This window comes from Loxodonta africana, chromosome 25, assembly GCF_030014295.1.
Source record: "Loxodonta africana isolate mLoxAfr1 chromosome 25, mLoxAfr1.hap2, whole genome shotgun sequence".
Taxonomy (NCBI): domain Eukaryota; kingdom Metazoa; phylum Chordata; class Mammalia; order Proboscidea; family Elephantidae; genus Loxodonta; species Loxodonta africana.
Genome location: NC_087366.1, coordinates 50,309,345 through 50,328,561, shown reverse-complemented (window position 1 = coordinate 50,328,561; position 19,217 = coordinate 50,309,345). Strand labels below are relative to the sequence as shown.

The 19,217-nt window shown below is 53.7% G+C and overlaps 2 protein-coding genes across 15 annotated transcripts in view; both read right to left on the bottom strand.

Moving 5' to 3' along the window:
- Positions 1–11,217, bottom strand: part of TMEM63A (transmembrane protein 63A) — a 47,755-nt gene extending 36,538 nt beyond the window's left edge. For 9 of the 13 annotated variants that reach the window (XR_010319438.1, XM_064276802.1, XM_064276798.1 and 6 more), the window contains exons 1-3: positions 10,589–10,718; positions 4,441–4,640; positions 1,630–1,712 (exon numbers count right to left, since the gene is read on the bottom strand). Coding sequence is in view for 12 of the 13 variants with exons in the window: in XM_064276802.1 (XP_064132872.1) it covers positions 1,630–1,712; positions 4,441–4,626 (269 nt within the window). In the remaining variant the exon portion in view is untranslated. Of the gene's footprint in view, positions 1–1,629; positions 1,713–4,440; positions 4,641–6,286; positions 6,478–10,588; positions 10,720–11,098 lie in introns of those variants that run through there. The other 4 variants (XM_064276808.1, XM_064276809.1, XM_064276800.1 and 1 more) reach the window with 3 other exon arrangements.
- Positions 11,218–12,743: 1,526 nt separating this feature from the next.
- LOC100662668 (left-right determination factor 2-like) lies at positions 12,744–16,639 on the bottom strand. Of its 2 annotated transcripts, XM_023549353.2 has the most exons (5): positions 16,390–16,639; positions 14,605–14,633; positions 14,387–14,502; positions 14,002–14,244; positions 12,744–13,661 (listed from the first exon to the last, which is right to left on the bottom strand). In XM_023549353.2, exons 1-5 carry the CDS (start codon positions 16,637–16,639, stop codon positions 13,298–13,300), a joined length of 1,002 nt encoding a protein of 333 aa, XP_023405121.2. In that variant the 3' UTR covers positions 12,744–13,297. The 2 variants fall into 2 exon arrangements, with proteins under 2 accessions (XP_023405121.2, XP_003411078.2); XM_003411030.3 differs by having other exon boundaries at positions 14,387–14,633.
- Between the last annotated feature and the right edge of the window lie 2,578 nt (positions 16,640–19,217).

Below are 19,217 nucleotides of genomic sequence, written 5' to 3'. Positions count from 1 at the left end.
CCCCAAATTTTCCACCCCCAGATAGCTAAGTCTTCAACACAACTAAAGCAAGAGGCCCTGCCACCTGACCCCAAGGTCATCATCACCCACGGACTTTCATAAATGCCAACACAGAGAAAGAGGCGCCTTTACAGATACATCTCCCCGTCTTGGTCCAGAGGACTCTTCTCCCTCCCTCCAGGCCTCATTTCAGCACCAGCTCAGCCTGTGGGGCAAGTGTGAGGGGTCTGCCTGGGGATCGCCAGGGGAGGCTCTGGCCTGTGTGGTCTGGGCCAGCCTGTGTTTACCCCACCCGGTTCCTCCTGCCACATCTGACACAGGCCCCGCAACAGCCAGCTGGAGCTGGAACTTCCAGTTGCGCAGATGTGCAATTCACTGTCATCTATCAGGTGAAGTGAGCAGAGAGCATCAGAGCCCAGGATGGAGCTGGAAGGGCCTGAGGTCTGGCCAGGGGAGCCTGGGCTTTGTAACACTCATCTGAAGCCGGCTGAGTTCGAGCCGTCACCCACGTGGACCCTGAAGGAGGACAGAAACAGCTCGCCTCGGACCTACTACCCTTCTTAATCCACCTCACCCCATTCTTCCACCCCCAAGCTAACCAATTTCAAAGAACAAAAAAAACAGTCGCTGTTGAATCAACTCCAACTCGCAGCGACCCAACATGTGTCAGAGAACTGTCCCCATAGAGTTTTCATCGCCCGACTTTTTAGAAGTAGATCACAAGGCCTTTCTTCTGACGTTCCTCTGAATAGGCTTCAACCTCCAACCTTTCTATTAGCAGCTGAGCCTGTTAACCATTTGTGCCACCCAGGGACTCCAATTTAAAAGAAGATACAGTATAAACTATTCCAGGGGAGAAAGAAAACTAGCATCCTCAGTGATGATGAAAGCCTTAAGTAGCCAAAACAACTAGTTGTCCTCCATAGGCTCAAGTAGACAAGGTCTATAGCCACGGCCTGGCCAGGTGTCCCAAGAGAGAGCCGGGCTGTGACCCCTGGGCTGGGGAAACAAGAGCTCCCTGCTGTAGGAACACTGGGTAATGCCAAGACTACCCCACAGGGAGGGGACAAGCTGAGACCCCCACCACCAATCCTCAGAGCACACGGTCTGGATAGAAACTGGGGCCACCGTTTACTAGCTCTGGGCCATAGACAATTTCATATGTTGTCTGGGCTTCAGTTTCTCGTGGGCATGAGGGCCCCAAGACAGACCTCATGGTCAGTGGGAAGATCAGAGAGAACAGAGTTTCTGGTACAGGCCTGGCAGATAAACTTGATGAATACAATCTAATATCAGCATCATGTGTGGGCCCAGCCTGGAGGCCCTCACAAGCCACTGACATCCAGCTCCAATCAGGCTAAGGCATCTGGAGTGGGCAGAGGGAGAGAAGCAGACCCCAGCTTTGCAAGGAGGAATCCTGTGGCTCATTAAACAGCAATGGGCAGAACCACCTCCTCCTTAGCCCACTCTCTGCCTCCGACTCCGCCTACCAGGTATGTGGCCAAGGAGGAAGGAAGCAAGGCCAGGCCCTAAAGCCAGTACCCTGGCATGCCTAGCTCCCACTTCCCCGTGCCTGTGATACACACACACACACTCACACTCACACTCTAGACAATGTGTCTTTTTTACCTCTCCGCTTCTGATGATACCAAAGCAACGCGGCCGTAGTCCCAGAATCTTCTTCTTATGAAGGAAAACACCAATATTATGGTCTAAAAGTAGAAAAGATATTTAAAAAAAAAAACTATAGTTGATGGCTTCTAATTAGAGAAGACAGCTATCTTAGGGGCAAAGCCCACCTGCCTAGAATGAGGTGGCTAGTAGGGACTTGGAGATCACTGAGGCCATTTTATGTATGAGGTAACTCTGGCTCCGAGAGGGTACTGAGCTGCCCAAGGCCACACAGCAAAATGGCTGATACTTTGCTCATCCCTAGATCCTTTCACTTATGTCCAAGTCATGAAGGTCTGTCAACGCTGATACCAAACCTTCCCTGGAGCACTCCTAGTCAAATACATCAGCTCTGTCCTTTCCAACAACAGCCACAACCTTCCTCAACTCTGATCTGCCTTCAGGGGCCCCTGAGCAGGAGGGCAGGGTCTGGTCTCACAGCAGCAGTGGGGACCAGCTCCCTTTCTCACTTTATGTGGAATTTCATTTTTAATTACAGAACCAAGGTAGCAGAACTCCCCAGGCCGAGGAAGAAATGGTCAGATTTCTCCTTTGAGTTTGGTTCTCCTGAAGGCAAGCCCTGCAGACCCATTGTGGGCACGTGGGCAGCGGTGCTCATGAGGGCTGGTACCCTGTGCCATCTTGGCCTCCAGCAAGCTGCACGACCTTGGCTGATCCATGTGCCCTGCACAATAGGAGTAGCTGGACTAACGGTCTCCACAAACCCCCTGTAGATTCTAGACTGTCTCCTCACTGCCTACACCTCCACCTTTGCAGGTTCCCTGGCCTGTTCCAGCCTCTCACACATCTCTATTCAGGCTCTCATCAATCAAGGTTTGGGGAGGTAGAGGTACATTTTAATTAATACAACAAAGTGTCATATCCCTACCTGCCCTGGACAGAAACTGGGGTTAAAATGTAGGTTTTGTTTCCTATAGGGGATCCAGAGGCGTTCAGTTCTCGCGGGATTTTCTCAAGGTGCATCAGGAAGTCATGACATATTTTCAAAGGCAGTGAGCCATGTTGTAGGACAAACACAATGGCTGCTCAGCCCGTGCCACCCTCTCTGTCCTCCAACTGCTGCTTTCTTGGCGTATGTACCATTCACATTTCCCACGAATCCCTGTTTCTAGGTCCCTCTGGCTCATACATGCTCCCTCTACAACTTCCTGCAATAAAAGTCTACCCCCACCAGCACACACCACTGGAGATCGACTCTCTTCTCAAGCGACCATGTTTCAGCCACACCCAGCCCAGCCCACCTTGGGACCTTTGCCCAGTCCTTCTCCCCAGACTCTGCCCTTTTGCCCAATCCCTCCCCATCCTGAAGGCTCTGGATCACAGATCCAGGACCACCCTGGTAAATCAGTTCCACCAACTGGGATTCTCAAATCCATTAACACGTCCCTGCCTACTCCCCTCTCTCAGCCAGCATTGGTAAATATGAGGTGTTCTCCATCTACAAATGGGTTTTAGCTCCAATTATTTGGGGCTAAACAAAACAAAACCCAAACCATTGCTGTCGAGTCAATTCCAGTTCACGGAATCCCCATGTGTTTCAGAGTAAGACTGCACTTCACAGGGTTTTCTTGGCTGTAGTCGGAATCGACTCGATGGCACTGGGTTTGGAATCTTACAGAAGATGGTCAGGCCTTCCTTTCATTGCTCCACTGGGTATATTCAAACTGCCAAACTTTTGGTCGCTTTGTTACTAAAAGAGTCCTTTTTCATGAACATGAGTGAGCAGCAAGCATGTTTCCACATCAGACCATAGAGAACCAACAATGTAGCAAAGCTCTAATGCAACAATTCAGACTTCAATCCTGGGGACTAAAAATTGGGAGAGGAGGGAAAGCTTTACCTCTTTCTTACAAACATTTTTGGTGCCAGCAAACTTGTGTTTGAGAGCCTTCCTTCTCACCTCCCAGGACTCTCTCCTGCAGGGACTGGGACCCTCCTGCTACCCTAACTCACCTTTCCCCGTTACCCCCAACCAAGCCTAGCCCCCTGCCCAAAGTAGCCCAAGAATGTCTACTACCCCCACATCAGAACTGACCCCGTTTACTCAGCTGGTGTCTGCTACGTGTTAGGAAAAGTCATCATGAAGGATTGACCACCTCATGGGCATTTGTGAAAAGAAAGTGCACCTTAAACCCAGTAAATCCCACGTAGCCAATGTTCAGTCAGTACAAGGAAGAAAAATGACATATTTCAAACTGGGGAGGGGGGTATTATTGTGAACAAGGAGCTCTACATTAAAGACAGGCTGCCCTCCGAGGATCCGCTCTGATAAGATGTCCCTTTTCACGGTTTTCTCCTTTACTCCACTTTTGAGTCTCTAAAAGCCCCAGAGAGCCCAGTTAAGGCAGGGGTGACATTTCCATGTTGGGAACTGCAACTGCTCTATTTCTAGTCAACGCTCTCCATTCCCGCCTCTCACTGCTATGGGACTGACCCTCCCAAGGACCCTGGAGGTACGACAGGCCAAGAACCCCCTAATAATGGTAGTAACCTAAGGAACAGCTATGCGTGTTCTTTACCTACATCACCTCACTTACTCTCCTCCAAAGCTCTCTGAGGTAAGAATGATTATCCCCATTTTACAGACCGAAAACTAAGGCTCGAAGGTCATACAGCTGGTAAGTAGCCAAGCTAGGATTTAAACCCAGGTGTGTCTGTCTCCCTCACCTGAGTTTCCCAGAAGGCCCTGGGAGGAGGAGTTAATCAAACAAATAACTGAAGGAGGGTGTGACTCGCGAGGGGGCTCACCAAGAAGCAGCTGACATCTATGAGCAGAACGATGGGGATGCCACCAAAGTTGACCCCCTGGAGCACGGTGCTGTTTTTGGCTGAGTTGTAGCAGTAGGAGTCATTCGGCCGGTCCCCGATGCCCAGCCGCTCACGGATGGACACCGCCTTGGGGTGCCATAGCTCCAGGAATGGGGAGTCGGTCATCGCGTCTGCCCTCCCTGGAGAACAGGATGAGGTGTTCATCAGGGCTTGAAGTCTCCTGCAACTTCCCCAAAGTCAGAGTATATCCCCTAAGGCTAGTGGGGCACAGGAAGCTGGCAGGACAGAATGAGGGAGAGCCAGACACCGCAGCCCTTGTGTGCCTGGCAGTGTCCATAGAGAATAGCTACATTGTGGAAACTGTCCCAGCGGGTCAGATGGCCAGGGCAGATGGTCTCATCTGGGACACATCACAGACTCCCCAGAGGGGCAGGGAAGGAGAAGAAAGGGAAGGGCAAGCGCTGCTGGGCAGCCTGCTCACAGGTGCGGAAGCTCCTCCAGCCTCCAGGATCACCACTGGGCAGATTGTTCCTGTGGGAGCCTCTGGGAGGTCTAGGCACAGGCAGGGGAGGTGGGGAACAGGACACAAAGGCAAGGGCCATGCAAAGAGGAAGAAAGGGAACATGCAAGTCCACAACACCAGGCCACATTCGGACCACAGACAAGGTCTGTCCACAGAATGTCAGAGCTGGGCCCACTGGATACACAAAAAGACTGGGGCTCTGAGGCTTGGTAACTTGCCCAAAATTGAGGAGCTGGTCGGGCAGTAACAGGTCTCAAGCCCAGCCTCCTTTTTACTATACCATACACTCTCCTGTTTGTCACCGAGAGATTAAAGGCAGGAGAAGAGGCAGCCAGATAGAGGAGGCTAGGATGTGAGGAGACAGAAAGAGGAGCCAAAGAGGCGATGGGCTGGGTGGGCTAGGAAGTCTCAGGAGCCCCAGTCACCACTGTGAGTCAGTCTATGGAGTGCTCCCCAGTTTTGCCTACTCACCCTCCCTCCCTTGGCACTTCTGGGCACCTTGGTCTAACAGGAAGGACCTACATTTCCAAAGCAAACACCTCTTCCTGGCTGGGTTGCTAACCTTTCCTTTCTGAGGCTCCTGGCACTCCTGATGAAGCTAATGGAAATCTCCAGGGTTTACCTCCTAACACTGCAGGCCTGGGAGTTGATGCCCAAGTTCTGGCTTTTCACACTGTCTGTGGCTGAAGTGCCAGGAAACACACTCAGTACTTCTCCCCTTCCTCAAACTTCCACCTCCCCAAATATGGTTAAACTAGAATTCCCAGGGGACAGTGACTCCTGGTGAGGGGACTTCTGCTAGGTCTGGTCTTTCTATCTGTTACAGGGACAAAAATCTTGGAGACAAAAAGAAAAGGCACAGAGAGCCCAAACAGATGTTTGGCCTATGGGGCGGTCATGGTGGGTGGTAGTTAACGGAGGGGAGAGGGCCGGAACCAGAAAGGAGGGTGGCTCCCAAGTCTGACTCCTAGGAATGCTGTTCTGGGGACAATAATAATAATTAAAATAAGATTTTTAAAAAAAGAAATGCAGTAAGGGTGAATGTTTGGCAGGTCCAAAGGAATGGGGGGATTCCCCAGAGGGAAAGTCACTTCCTCATCCCTGTGAGACTTGGGGATGGCTGGCAGTAGTGATGCCAGAGCCAAGGAGCTGGTGGCTCAGAACAGAGTCATGAAAGCTTACTTTGGGAGACAGATGGTCTTGACTTCCCTCCTTTAAGTCCCACCCAGTGGCACCACCCTAACACAGTCTCCAGCCAACACTGCAAGGGGGCGGGACATGCCTTCCTGTTCCCACACTTACCAGGAATCAGGGGAAGAAGGGGCTGTGGAAGAGCCCTGAGGGGTTCTCAGTTGGAGCTGTCGCTGGTAAAGGCAAAGGCAGCCTGGACCACCTCCCAAGCTGCTGGAGGCCATGCCTTGGGGCCTCCCACTCATTTTCTGCAGGGGTCTCCTGGCCCCAGGATCCAGGGCCACCGGCCTTTACAGACCTCCCTGAAGGAACACAGAGCTGAGTCATACTGGAGCTGCCCTTTTCCAGTTCAGAGGTGCTGGCTTCAAAGCCTCCAGCACACCTCCCCTGCGCTCAAACCTGCCCTGATGTCTCTGAACTCAAACATTCACGGGGAGGTTTTGGTTCTGCCCACTGGGTTCCCTCTGGCCCTGGCTCTCCCCAGACCTCCACAGCAGATCACTCATCCATGCTTGTCTGGGCCACCTGCTCCACTCTCCTCACCCAGCATCACCTGCAGCTCCAACCTCTCTCCCCTCTTCCCTGGCTGCAGCCCTGCTGGGGCCAGGGGAAGGGTCCTCTCCATTTACCTTCCTCTTGCCTCACAGAAGCACTAGTGGCTGGGAGCTGGAGGAGAGAACCTGAATGAGGACCTCACACGAACTCCAAGGGCTGCTGCTGCCAGGGAGGTACCCCAAGGTTACCCACGGGCTACAGCCAGGAAGACGGAACATCAGAGAACAAACAAGGAAAGGTGAGGTGAAGGAAAAACCATCCCCATAAAATGCTCAGAGGAAGTCTTGTCCCTGGGAAGGGAGGCTGTTGTGGGGGTGCTTGGAGTGGGAATCCCTTGCCAGGGCTGCTGTATGCTGGAGTGTTAAAACAGCAAAAAGGCCTCATGGGCAGAAGGTCCTGCAGCTCCTCTTCCCCCTTCAGCCCTGGTCACAGGACTCTTAAGTCACTCTCCTTTGGCCAAACAGGCTCTCCAAGGTGGTTTTACAAAGTCTGATAAGTACTCAGTGTGGTCAGCCACTGCCAGTCTGGGAGGAATGTCAGGCAGACCTCATGGCTCTCTCACCCAGATGGCCTGTCCTGGCTGCCCCACTCCTCCCCAGGTGAGGGCACAGCATTGGGGGCCCTCATCTCATCTCTCAGAACTTTCTAGTCAGTCCCTGCCCATTAGACATGGGAAGTTCAGATCCTGCCGAACATTGTGGCCCCTCTGGCTCTCAGAGGGCACCCCTGGGCATCCTCCCAAACAGGTACACTCCAAGAAGTCAGCTAGACAGTCTGCCTGGTTGAGGAACACAGCTGCCACAGGGCAGGTCTTGCCAGGCTGAGGAGGAGAGCCTCAGGGGACAGTAATGGGAGAGACTGATAATGCTGGGCAAGTAGGCACTGTGGCAACAGGAGCCCTGCCTGGCCAGACACACTTGGCAATATTTAGTCACATAGTGCTGGGCAAGTAGGCACTGTGGCAATGGAAGCCCTGCCTGGCATCGTTCCATTGGCAATAATTAGTCATCGCACATTTGCTAAATACCTGTAGGTGTGAATGCCTACCACTTATCCATGCTTTCCAGAGAGCTCCTAATCATCACCTCATTTCCCCAGCACCCTGAGGGTGGGAAACACAAGAGTTACCTCTGAGGACCGGGAGCCAGGATGACCGGCAGGACCTCTGACCCAAAATTCAGCCTATGTGCACCCGAGAGTGTGATGTGATCAGTAGGTCAGAGAGCTGAATTCAACAGCTGATCTCGAATTTACCAAAGAAGTAGCCACGAACATTAACCCACTGCCAGCCTGGGCTGACAACAAGGATTCACATGATGCCCCTGAGGGAGCATAAGAGACCCCTGTAGGCAACTTGTTGTTGCTGTTAGTTGCCCATCAAGTTGCTTCCAACTCATGGCGACCCCATGTGTGCAGAGTAGAACTGCTCCATAGGGTCTTCAAGGCTGTGACCTTTCAGAAACAGATCGCCAGGCCTGTCTTCCAAGGTGCCTCTAGGTGAGTTGAACCACCAACCTTTCGTTTAGTAGTCCGGCACTTAACCACCCAAAGGCTCCTTGTAGCAGACTGGATGACTTCTATGTCTCCCTGCCTGAGATGCTGACAGAATGCTGCAGGAAGTGGGTGAGAATTCTCACATCTCAAAACAGGCCCTGAACAAATGCGGGGTATTTTTATCATCACCAAAGCTTGCGATTTTGTTAGGATGATAGCTAGACTACAAGCAGCTCCAGTCCTTTCTGTCACAGCAGCTAACTCTGGTCTTCCAGATGTGGAAGAAGCTTGAGAAATAAACGCAAACCACCTCCTTAAGGCACCGCCAGACAGGGCCCAGAGATCTGGACCACTGTTTACCTCCACAGACAGCAACCCTGGACACCACAGGGGTGATGCTGCCCCTGGCTGAAGTGGGAGACAGCACAGTGGTATGGTTATTGAGCAGACTCCGGCATTAGGATCTTGCCATCATCACGTGCAGTTACGTAACTTAGAAAAGTTGCTTAATTACTGTGTGCCTTAGCTTCCTTCTGCATAAAATAGGTGGTGGGGAAGAGGGATGTTTCTCTTATAGGGCTGATGGGAGGTATATACTAGAGATAATAGTTGTAAAGCACTTAGCGCAGGGCCCGGCCCTAATGAGTGCTCAAAAGCTGTTTGCTTTTAAGTTACCACTCCAATTACTGAATGTTTTAACCAAAGATTCTATAGAAGAACCTTGATCAAAAGGGGGAAAATGCAGAGCAACACTTCAAATTCTCATAGAATCCAGACTTTCTGGAGCTGCAGAGGCTGGATGAACCCCAGAAACTACTGCTGAGATAGTCTTTAAATCATAAACCAAAAATATCTTCTGAAATCTTCTTTAAACCAAATAATAATTTAGCTTAACTAGAAAAGAATGTCCGCCTTGAACATTGTGCTCTTGTAAGAACTATCTATTTGGGATCAGACTGACAATAGCAACTCGAAAGATTAGATAGGAAACATAGAGGGCAGTGAGCTTATGTTAATGGAGAAATAATTCAGAAAAGATGCATGAGAAGGGATTCATAACTTGAAGAATGTGATCAACGTCACTGAATCATACATGTAGAAATTGTTGAATTGGTGTATGTTCTGCCATGTATATTCTCAACAACAAAATAAAATATAGTCACCCTTCCAGCTAATGAGAAACACAAGGGCAGGGCCCCATCTGATGTCCTTTCTGTTAGAGCCCGGTGAACACCCAGAAAACCTTGGCCCAACACTAAACAAACAAGAGGGGTGTGTGAAGGGAAAAGATGGCCTTGGCTTCTGTTCACGGCCACCTTAAAGCAGAAGCAGACTGGAGGGCTCTTGACAGGTGTCACATGAGTGGAAAAGGGAGAGAAATGGGCAGCTAGGAAGGTGTGGGGGCGGGGAGATTGGGAGTGATTACGGGTTCTTTCTCCAGTAAGGGATGGCCAGAATCTTTCCTTATCCCCACCCAGTGGCAGTCTGCAACCCTGCTGGAGCCAGACTCTCAGAAAGGCCCCAGGATCCCACCCACAGCCCCTTTGGGCCCACAGGTTCCTGTACAGGTGAGAACCATCCACTTATGCTTAACTTCAAACCTACCACAATCTAGGCGCTGCGGTACAAAGCCACAGAGCCTCAGGGCTGGAAGGAACTTTGGAGGTCATTTGGTCTATCACACTATCGACCCCTGCCCTTGGGGACACCCTTGGGGCTGAAAGATGAAGACCACTCCGGGACTCAGGTAGTCAGTCACATCAGGTACTGAAACCTCGGGGGACTTAGTTTCTTTGCAGAACTCTCTTCACTCTCCTGTCTCCTGCCCCATATCCCCAGCCTCCCTCCTCAGGACTCCACCAGACAGCATGGAGTGGTCACCGAGGGGCAGGGGGAAAGTGGTTCGCCCCCCCCCCCCCCCCGGCGCCAGGGTACCCTTTCCCAAGGCCGCCTCGGTGATAACCCAGGAAGGAAAAGTCTCATAGCTGTGCTCCAGGTTAAACTGGGAGCTCGTACTCCGGTTTACAAATCCCCAGAGGAAGAGGTGGGGAGGCGGGAGGAATCAGGCGTGAAAGCGAAAAGGTGGAGCTTCGGCGGAGGAAAGTCCGGAAAAGCTGTCAGGAAGTCCCTGGGAGCGCTGGGCTGGAACGGGCCGCCGGGTACGCGCGGCCCAGGACTGACCCTCTTCTCCCCCTCACGTCCCTCCAGTCACCCCTGCTTCGGCAGTGGGGGCCACGGTTGCCGGAGAGCCGTGTCCCGGAACCCGACACTTGACGTGGCACCTGGTGTAGCCCCTCGAGCCAGCACGTCCCAGGACGGGCTGCAAGGACATTCCCCCTCCTCCACACCCGGTGCCCACTTTACCTGCGGCGGCGGCGACCTGGCTCGGCTGGCGCGGCTGGGGCAGCTGTCTGGCCCCACCTGGCCCGGCGGGGCTGTGTCCCGACCGCTTAAAAGTTACAAAGTGAAACTCCGGCGCCTCCTGCACATGCGCAGAACTCCGGCCATCGCCTGCCCAGCTTGGAGTCCTCAAGCGGGCCAGCCCCCAGAGCCACGCCGCCGGCTGCGCCCAGGACTGCGCGCCCCTCAGCCGCAGCCGGGCCCAAGGGTGGTCGCTCAGCCCGCGAGGCTTTTCCAGGCGGTCCGAGGACCCCAGCCTGGCCAGCTTGCGTCTAGGAGCCCAGGAGGGCGCCACTGGGGGCTAAGTCGTCGCATAACCCCTGGAAGACCCCGGGCCAACGCAGGGTGGACGCGGCCGCGCGGGGAGGGCATCTGCAAACATTTGTAAATGTCCCTGAGTTGAATGGAATTTCCTCGACAAGGGAGAGGGGGTGAAGGGTTGGGAGGATAGGGAGTCCCTGCCGCTGCTCAGACCTGAGTCCGTGAAAGCCCTGTGGATGCTCCGCTCAGCCCAAACCCAGGGCGCAGCTGCTCCAGCGGCTCTCCGGGACCAAGGCCGGTCGTGCCCGTGCCGGGACAGCCACGCGCGGCCCGGGGACACGGAGACGTTTCCTATGAGCCAGCGGCCTCTGCAGTTAGACTGTAAGATCGTCGGGGGCGGGGCCGGCTCAGCGCACCTGGCGCGGAAGATGCACCTGGCAGGGCCCAGGATGCGGTTCAATGAGGACGGCGCGTCCCGCGAAGCGGAAGAGCACGGCCCGCCTGCAGCCACCTCGGCGGACCTCAGTTTGCTCGCCTGTGAAATGAGGGGTTGCACCAGAGTTTCTAAATCTCAGGTCCTTTCCAAAAATATCTGCAGAACCTGGAACAGCTCCTCACTCCACACATGGGCAGCTTTTCTGGCTCTCTATCTGGTTCTCCCCTCTCTTCCATTTCTGGACTTTCATCTTTTATTCTAATCATACAAATACCCTCCTTAGCTCCCTGTCCTTGTTCTAGCACCAGCCTGTGGCTCCGGGGGTGGGGGTGGGGGTCTCCTCCTGTCTCTCTCGACAGGCTTTTTTCTGTCTCATCTGGCTTCCCTCTTCTCTCCTCCCAGACCCCCAACCATTAGTTACCTCCCAGTTTGCCCTCTGCCTCTGCTCTCTGCCCTTGTCCTTTGGGCACAGGTCCTGGCCATCCCTCCTTTCCTGCTGTTATCCCCTGCTGCCAAGGACCCACACCTGTATCTCCCACCCAGCCCTCCCCTGGGAGTGTGGCCTGCTGACTTTCCCTGGCTCCTCAGGCTGACCATGTCCACCCTGCTTCCCACAGCCCTGCCTGCACGTCCTCATACCTTCCCCGCCTAAGTTAATGAGGGCACCATCTGCCTGGTCTATGCCATGGGGTCCAGAGAAGTGCAGGGTTGACCCCAGTATTAGACCTGGGAGAGCCAGTGACAAAAAAAAAGAAGTTAGGGTCCTTGATTTTGGAGAGAGAAGAGGTTTCTAAATTGATTTTTGGTAGATTAAAGCTATCTCAAAATCCAGGTTGAGATGGATCAGAATGTGAGTTGAGATAACCATTGCATCTGTTAGGTGTCAGACAGTGTGTGGAATGCTTGTAAAAAACTGTTTCCTTAACCCCCTGGCAAAAGTGTGGAAGTCAGGGATTGTTTCTATTTGACAAAGAAAATGGAGAGTTGTAGGTTATCGAATTTACGGCCAGTAAGAGCTGTCCTAATGGGCAAGGAACCAAAAATATCTATCCCTGAAGCCCCAGTGTCACTGCTTAAAAAGCACCCTTAATCCTGGCATTCTAAATGTTATACTCAACATTTTCAATATTTTCTTTTTCTGCCTCAAAATCTAAAGGAGTGACCTACATTCTAGAAGTATTGATGATTTTGATGAGATCCTTTCATTTTATGCAAGTAAAATTGAAATCAGGTCCACCCACTGTGCCCAGGAAAGTCAAAATGCCAAAAATTTTTTCTCCCTCAATTCTGAGAGGGTAGACACCACAGATAGTAGAATGTGAATGCATTTCAATATTTACTTCCTGTATTACTTAACTGAGACATTGGCCAAGTCTTTTTTCCCCTTAGTTTTACAATCAGGTTGACCTAATCCTTGTAGAACCTTTTGCTCCCTCCTCACAATTTGCAGGGTTTTGGTTAAAAAGAAAGAAATATAAGATTGCAGAATAAAAGGTGTATTATTTGCTTCTTGCAAAATGGCTGTTATTCTCAGGGTTGGGGATACACAGCCCACACTTAACCCCCAGGGTGCCTGAATCTCCTGCCCAGACCACAGGGCTCAGCCCAGGTCCAGTGGTGACAGGATAAGCAAACAACGACAACTTGTGGTTTCTGACCTTCAGTTACAGCATCTAGACATGTAAGTGCTTAGGAAATAGTGCAGTGAATAATATCAAGAACAGAGAAGACTGGGCAGGGACCATCCAGTGACCAAAGTCTTGTTCCTGGAAGTGAAAGTTAGGAGGGGAGCAGACTGTTCAGAAGAAGCATCCAGAGGTCCATCAGAGCCTTGGCGACTGTCTCCAGGTGGATGTAAAAGAGCCCAGTAGGGAGCAGGGAGCTTCTACCCATCAGCCACCCAGCAATTCCCCTCTCTTCTCCTGCCGTGGAACAGCTCTGACACAGCCAAGTCCCTCGGTGGTTACACTGGGTACCTATGGCCCCAGCTCCCTGGGCACAGGCACCCCATCTGAGGTGCAGCTGCACTTCTGCACCCGCAGGTTGGGGAGGCTCACCACCTGGGGCCTGGCCCTGCCTCCCTCCTTGATACCAACGATCATGGGCAGGGAGGCCGTCTCTGAGGCGATGCACTGCCGTGGCCCCAGAAACGGCCACTGGAAGGTCAGGGACTCCTGTGGCTGCTGGCAGGCGCCCACACACTCGTAGGCCAGGAAGCCCGGGGGCTCCAGGACCCAGTTCTCAGCCCATTTCATCCCCTGCAGGTCAATGTAGGTCTCCTGGCGGCAGCAGCGGGCGCCTTCAGCCACTGGCGCCTCAGGGTCACAATCACCCTGAGCTCTGTGGGGACAAGGAGAGGCAGGGTCAGAGGTCAGCTGGGAGGGCTGAGGGCAGGGGAGCCAGGGTGCGGCACAGTGGGGTATCTGGGAGGGAGATGTATGATCCATCTCTAATTATGTTCTAAAAGCTGGAACTTTGTGATTACAGATGAGTGAATACCCAAGCCATGAGTAATAGCAACTAATGTTTACTGAGGTCTCCTAAGAGTTGAAGTAGGGATATTATACATATTGTCTCTCTGCCACATTCCCACAGCAACCCAAAAAGTTGCCCTTTTCAAGAAGTTTAGTACTCGATCTGTCTGGTAATTCAGGTTCACCGTTTGACCCACAGGGCCTACCCATAGGCCTTCAGGTCCAGGGTGTGCAGCTCCAGCTGGGGCTCGCGCTGCCCCGCGTCCCCCGCCACCTGGGAGGCGAAGCGCACCAGCTTGTGGGCGTCGGAGGCCAGCGGGCCCAGGTGCTCCCTCTGCACCGACACCTGCAGCACCAGCGGCTGCCGGGGCCGGCTCAGCTGCTGCCAGAGGCTCACCGCCTCGGTCACGTCGAAGGCCTTCCAGCCACTCTCGTGGAGGGACACCAGCCTGGGAGCAGACACGGAGACGCGGGAGGTCACGCGGGGCCCTGGGAGCCTCTCCCCGCCGCCCCCTCCCGGTGGTCCAGCCGGGACGCCCCACGCCCACGTCCCCCCGACACACACGCACCCCGCGGCCCCCACCTCCCCACCTGGAGTCGACGAGGGACGTGCGGTTGGTGCCGTCGTCGCGCACGCGCAGCCACTCGACCGTGACCCGGGCCCGGGCGCTGCGCTGGAAGAGCCGCTCGTGCCTGCGGAGCGCAGCCTTGGGGACCGGCTCCTGGAAGAGCCGCAGCACAGCCTGCACCAGCTCGCTGTCGGGGGGCAGCCGCTGCTCCATGCGGAACACCAGCAGGTGCGTGGAGGCCTCCGACGCCAGGAGCCTGCCGGCCACCTCTGGGAACAGGAGCAGGGTTAGCAGAGCCTTTCCAGGCACGGGGAAAGCACTGACCGTGGCAGGACCCAGAATCAGTGAACAGGATAGCCCCAGAAATCTCCAGGGAAAATTTGGGGGCTGGAAAACTAGAGGGCACTGCCCCCCCAAAAAAGATCTTCCCAGCCAGGTCCAGTCTCCTAAAACAATCCCACGGGATTGTGGGCTTATTTACTAGTAATCTCCACCCTCCCTGGGCCAGCTCAGCTTTGGAAACTGGAGAAAAAGGTTGAGGCTTTAGCTGCAACCTGTACAGAAACCCAGGCTTCTTCAGGGGTAGGAAGCAGACTGAACTGGGAGCAGGGTCGGAGATGGGGAAGCAGGGGCCCTGCAATCTCTGGTCACAGCTAAACCTAGCTTTCCCTAGTAGAGTCTTAGGGCAAGTGAAGAGCCTCGAAATTACTCATTTCCCTCTCTGGTAAGGGACCTAAGAGTCCCTGGGTGGTGCAAATGTTGGAAGTTCGAGTCCACCCAGAGGTGCCTCTAAAGAAGGTCCTGGCCATCTACTTCCAAAAAATCAGCCACTGGGAACCCTATGGAGTGTGTGTGTGTGTGTGTGTGTATGCGCACGCACACGTGCGCTCAGGCCCAGTGAAATGTCCCCTAGGGGACAGGGAGCCAGGTGCCTGTAAACAACCTTTGGGGGGCTACTGAGCCCTGAGATAAGTGGCAGGGAGAGTGACACCCTTCTCAGAGGTACCAGGAAACATTTCCCTAACACCTGAGACTCCAGGTTGGCAGCGTGATCCCCTGACCATCGAGTCATAATGCCGCCTGCAGTCGCCTCTACTGAGGTATTCAGGCCAGCAACCTTGTCTCCTCAGGCGCGGAGGCTGGCCTGAGAGCAGATGGGTGTGGGTCTGGGCACTGAGAAGATGACCCCAGGGAAGTGAGAGGCTGCAATACTATCCAGAATACGATCCAGGACCCATTAAGTTCATTGCTGTTTTTCAGGCAATGAACCTTAAAGGTGTTAAATTGCCCCTCACGGCTCATTTAGTGCTGTCAACTCTGGAAGGTTAACCAAACTCAAACCAAACCCTTTGCCGTCAAGTCAATTCCGACTCATAGTGACCCTACAGGACAGAGGAGAACTGTTCCATGTGGTTTCCAAGTAGCAGCTAGTGAATTTGAACTGCTGACCTTTTGGTTAGCAGCCAGATGCTTAACCACTGCACCACCAGGGCCCCATTCTGGGAGGATACCCAGAGGTAATTTAATCTCATTCTGGAGAAGCACGCAGTCTCGGATAGTCCACGACATGTCCAAGGTGACACGACAAATGTCAAAGTTGAGACCTGAGCCCAGGATGAGTCTCTTCTCTCGATGGCAATACCTTCTGCTGAGGCCACTCTTTTTGCCCACAGCATGAAGCCGCCTTGGCCAGACCCTGTCCTCTTCTCAGTCCTTCCCTCCTTCCACTCTGCTGCCCCACCCCGTGGATATCGATTCTTTCCTTGGCTTTGCCAGTAGGTCCAGCTGGCCCTCCTGGCCCTGGTGGGGCCCTCAGTGTACAGAGACCAGGGGCCAAGGCCCACCATGCTCACAGGGCCATGCTCACGGGACCGTGTTCCCTTCTCACTACCCCTTGGGCCATGACCCCCAGGCAGCCCCCCACAGAGCCCTAGCTAGGACCCCTTTGACACCACCACAACAGGCATGACCAGCCTTAGCCCCACCACCCCCCAGCCTGCGGTGCAGCAGGGAGGGAGGTCTCACCTCGGAATTTCTGGCTGAACCTCTTCCCGCGGGAGAGGACCCCGTGGCTACGCTGCAGCAGGGCCACGTACTGGGCCCTCACGTGGGCAGGGATGACCAGGTCCTCCACGTCAGCCTTGTCCAGGACGGGCACCTGGCTGAGGTGCAGCTGCTGCAGCAGGCTGGCCCGGACCTGCTCCTCAGTCAGGGCTGCCGCAGGGCCAACCAGGGGCAGCACCCAGAGCGCCCAGCAGAGCCACAGCGGCCACATGCTGCTGCTCAGGAGCCAGGAGCAGAGGAGTGTGATCCGGAGGAGGGTGCAGGAGGGACTTATGGCCCAGCAGGGTGTGCTGAGAGCCAGGCCCAGGGCAGCTTTATAGGCGCCCTGGGCTGGGCCTGGAGGGGGGTGGGTGGGAGGAGGGAGGGGGGAGGGCAGACCACTTGGACCTCCTGGGGGCTTAGCGGCCAGACAGGTCCATGAGCCTGGAGGAGGGGGCTGTCTGGAAAGGGCACAAAGGGCTGTCTGGAAGTCACGCCAGCCTGGGGCCACTGCCTGCTGCTGTCCCAGTTGCTCAGCAATGGTCACGACCCTTCACCTTGGCTTGGGGTGCCCAAACAGTTAAATTAAAAGCTTGGGTTTTGAAGAAGAGGTGGAGTACAGGGAGTCCCTTCTCTGCTTGATCCCTTCCTCCTTCCCAGTCCCAACAGTGGCAAGCTTTCTAGGCAGGGAGCCTGGGAGCATTCAGTATTGATGGGATTTTGTCCAGTAAGAAGCCCCATCCTCCCCTCTTCCCTGCTGCTCACAGAAGCAGTTTCCAGCTGAAAGGATCACCCATTCCACTCCTTCCCCCAGGTTTTGAGCCAAGAAAGCCCAGACTCAGAGAGAAGGCAAGGTCTCAAAGCTCATGTATTTAGTGGCTGATGACATAAAGTCAGGTCTTCCAGTTCTCAGCCCAAAGTCCTTTCCAGACCCCCCAATGATTCCAGTGCAGAGTCCTGCCCTGGCCCCTGAAGAGAGCTGATCCGACTCCATCCAGGGGATGGGCCTGGGCAGGGGTAGGAGGGCAAATCCCCCAGACTTCTGAGGCTTCCCAGGACACAGGACTGCTTTCCTGAGAGCGGATTTCAGGCTGGTTGGAGAGTAATGCTGGGGAAAAAATAACTGGGCAATCAGCCAGGGGTAGGGCGGCCAAATCAAAGATGCAATACTTGGGACATACTAATACTAGAAAATTATTCATTGTTTATCTGTAATTCAAATTTCACTATGCATCCTGTTTTTATTTGCTAAATCTGGCAACCCTAGGCTGAGGCCAAAGGAAGAAAGCAAATGTGGATTGGGAAACTTCTTACAATGAGCTGATTAGTCAACAGGTGGGGAGGGCATCGCCCACTTTTGTCATGCAGAGGAAGGAGTCCTGGCCTCTGGGGAGAGGATCACTGTCATGTCGGGCCTGAAAGATCAGAGATGGTTAAGTGGCCCCAGAGCCAGATCTTCTGTCCTGAGGGAGAAAAGGGGGGAACAGAATAAAGGGGATCAGTACCCTTGCCTGAGGGACAATCTGGACCTGGCCCTGGGCCCACAGCTGAAGGCATGATGGAGGGCAGCAAAATCGGAGTCAAGATAGTGAGACACCAGGAATTGATTCCAACCAGAAGCCAGGCCGAGGGTGTGGGGAGCCAGAAAATGTGAGGTCAGAGGTCATAGGTGACCTCTGTGGATGGGAACCAGCTGGACCAGGGTCTGGGCTCAGAACCAAAATGGGCTCCGAGGTCAGCAAAGTTGGAGCCCAGGAGTGGGGCCAGTTCCTCCTGACAGCCCAGCATCTGGGGGTCTTCTGGTAGCTCCTGTCCCCTTTCCAGTCAGGGACAGACACCACAGCAGGTGCTCTGCAGACACACTGAGGCCCAGCCCCAGGTGTCCTGTGCTGCCCCAGCCCTCACCTCCCAGCCTCCCAGACCCCAGGCCTGGAGGCACCTGTGGTTCCTTGGGGGTCTGCAGATACTCCCCTGGGTGGGCCCTCCTTGTTCTCTTTAGCATCAGCAGGGCCAGCCCTTCCCTGGGGCTTCCAGGACCAAGGAGGGCTGGGGACTAGGCAGGAAGAAGGAACCCCATTTGCACGGGGCTCTTCACTTCATACAGCCCCTTCCTGGCAAGAGTGAGTCCTGGGTTCAAGCCTTGCCCTGCCACTCACTAGCTATGTGGCCTCTGGTGAGTTTTCTACCCTCTTCAAAAATGAGGATAAGGTACCAACTTTGCAGGGAAGTTGTCAGTGTTCACCAGAGACACAGCACAGGCCCTGGCCCACAGAAGGTGCTTGATAAATAGTGGGTGTCCTCTAGCATTATAGGAGACCTGGCGGAGCAGCGGTTAAGAGCTCTGACTGCTAACCAAAAGGTTGGCTGCTAACCAAAAAGGTGGGCAGTTCGAAGCCACCAGCCACTCCTTGGAAACCCCATAAGGCAGTTCTACTCTGTCCTGTAGGGTCAATATGAGTTGGAATTGACTCTACAGCAACAGGTTTGGTTTTGGTGTTTCCAGCATTATTGATTTTTGAATATTTTAAATCTAAAAAAAATTATGTTAACATATTTTTTTTGGGGGGGTAACTAATATACAGAAAGGTATACAGAGACATGTCGGTCTCCCTTCTTTGGTTCCTCATCTACCTATCTCCCCTCCCCATGGGCAGTCTGCGTTCTTACAAACAAAATAATATTTTTCCTCACACCACAAGCCATACTATTCTGCCAACACTGCCTATCCCCTGCTTTTTAAAATCATCATTGTGATTTATTGTTATAATTTTACTTTTTAGATGATGGAGTGAAAAGTCTCTCCCACCCAG

Coding starts and splice junctions, on each gene's coding strand:
- LOC100662668 (XM_003411030.3), bottom strand. CDS start 16,639: ATGTGGCCGCTGTGGCTCTGCTGGGCGCTCTGGGTGCTGCCCCTGGTT. Junction 14,245..14,386: donor ACGTCCCTCGTCGACTCCAG/GTGGGGAGGTGG, acceptor GTCTGCTCCCAG/GCTGGTGTCCCTCCACGAGA. Junction 13,662..14,001: donor CTGGACCTGAAGGCCTATGG/GTAGGCCCTGTG, acceptor TTGTCCCCACAG/AGCTCAGGGTGATTGTGACC.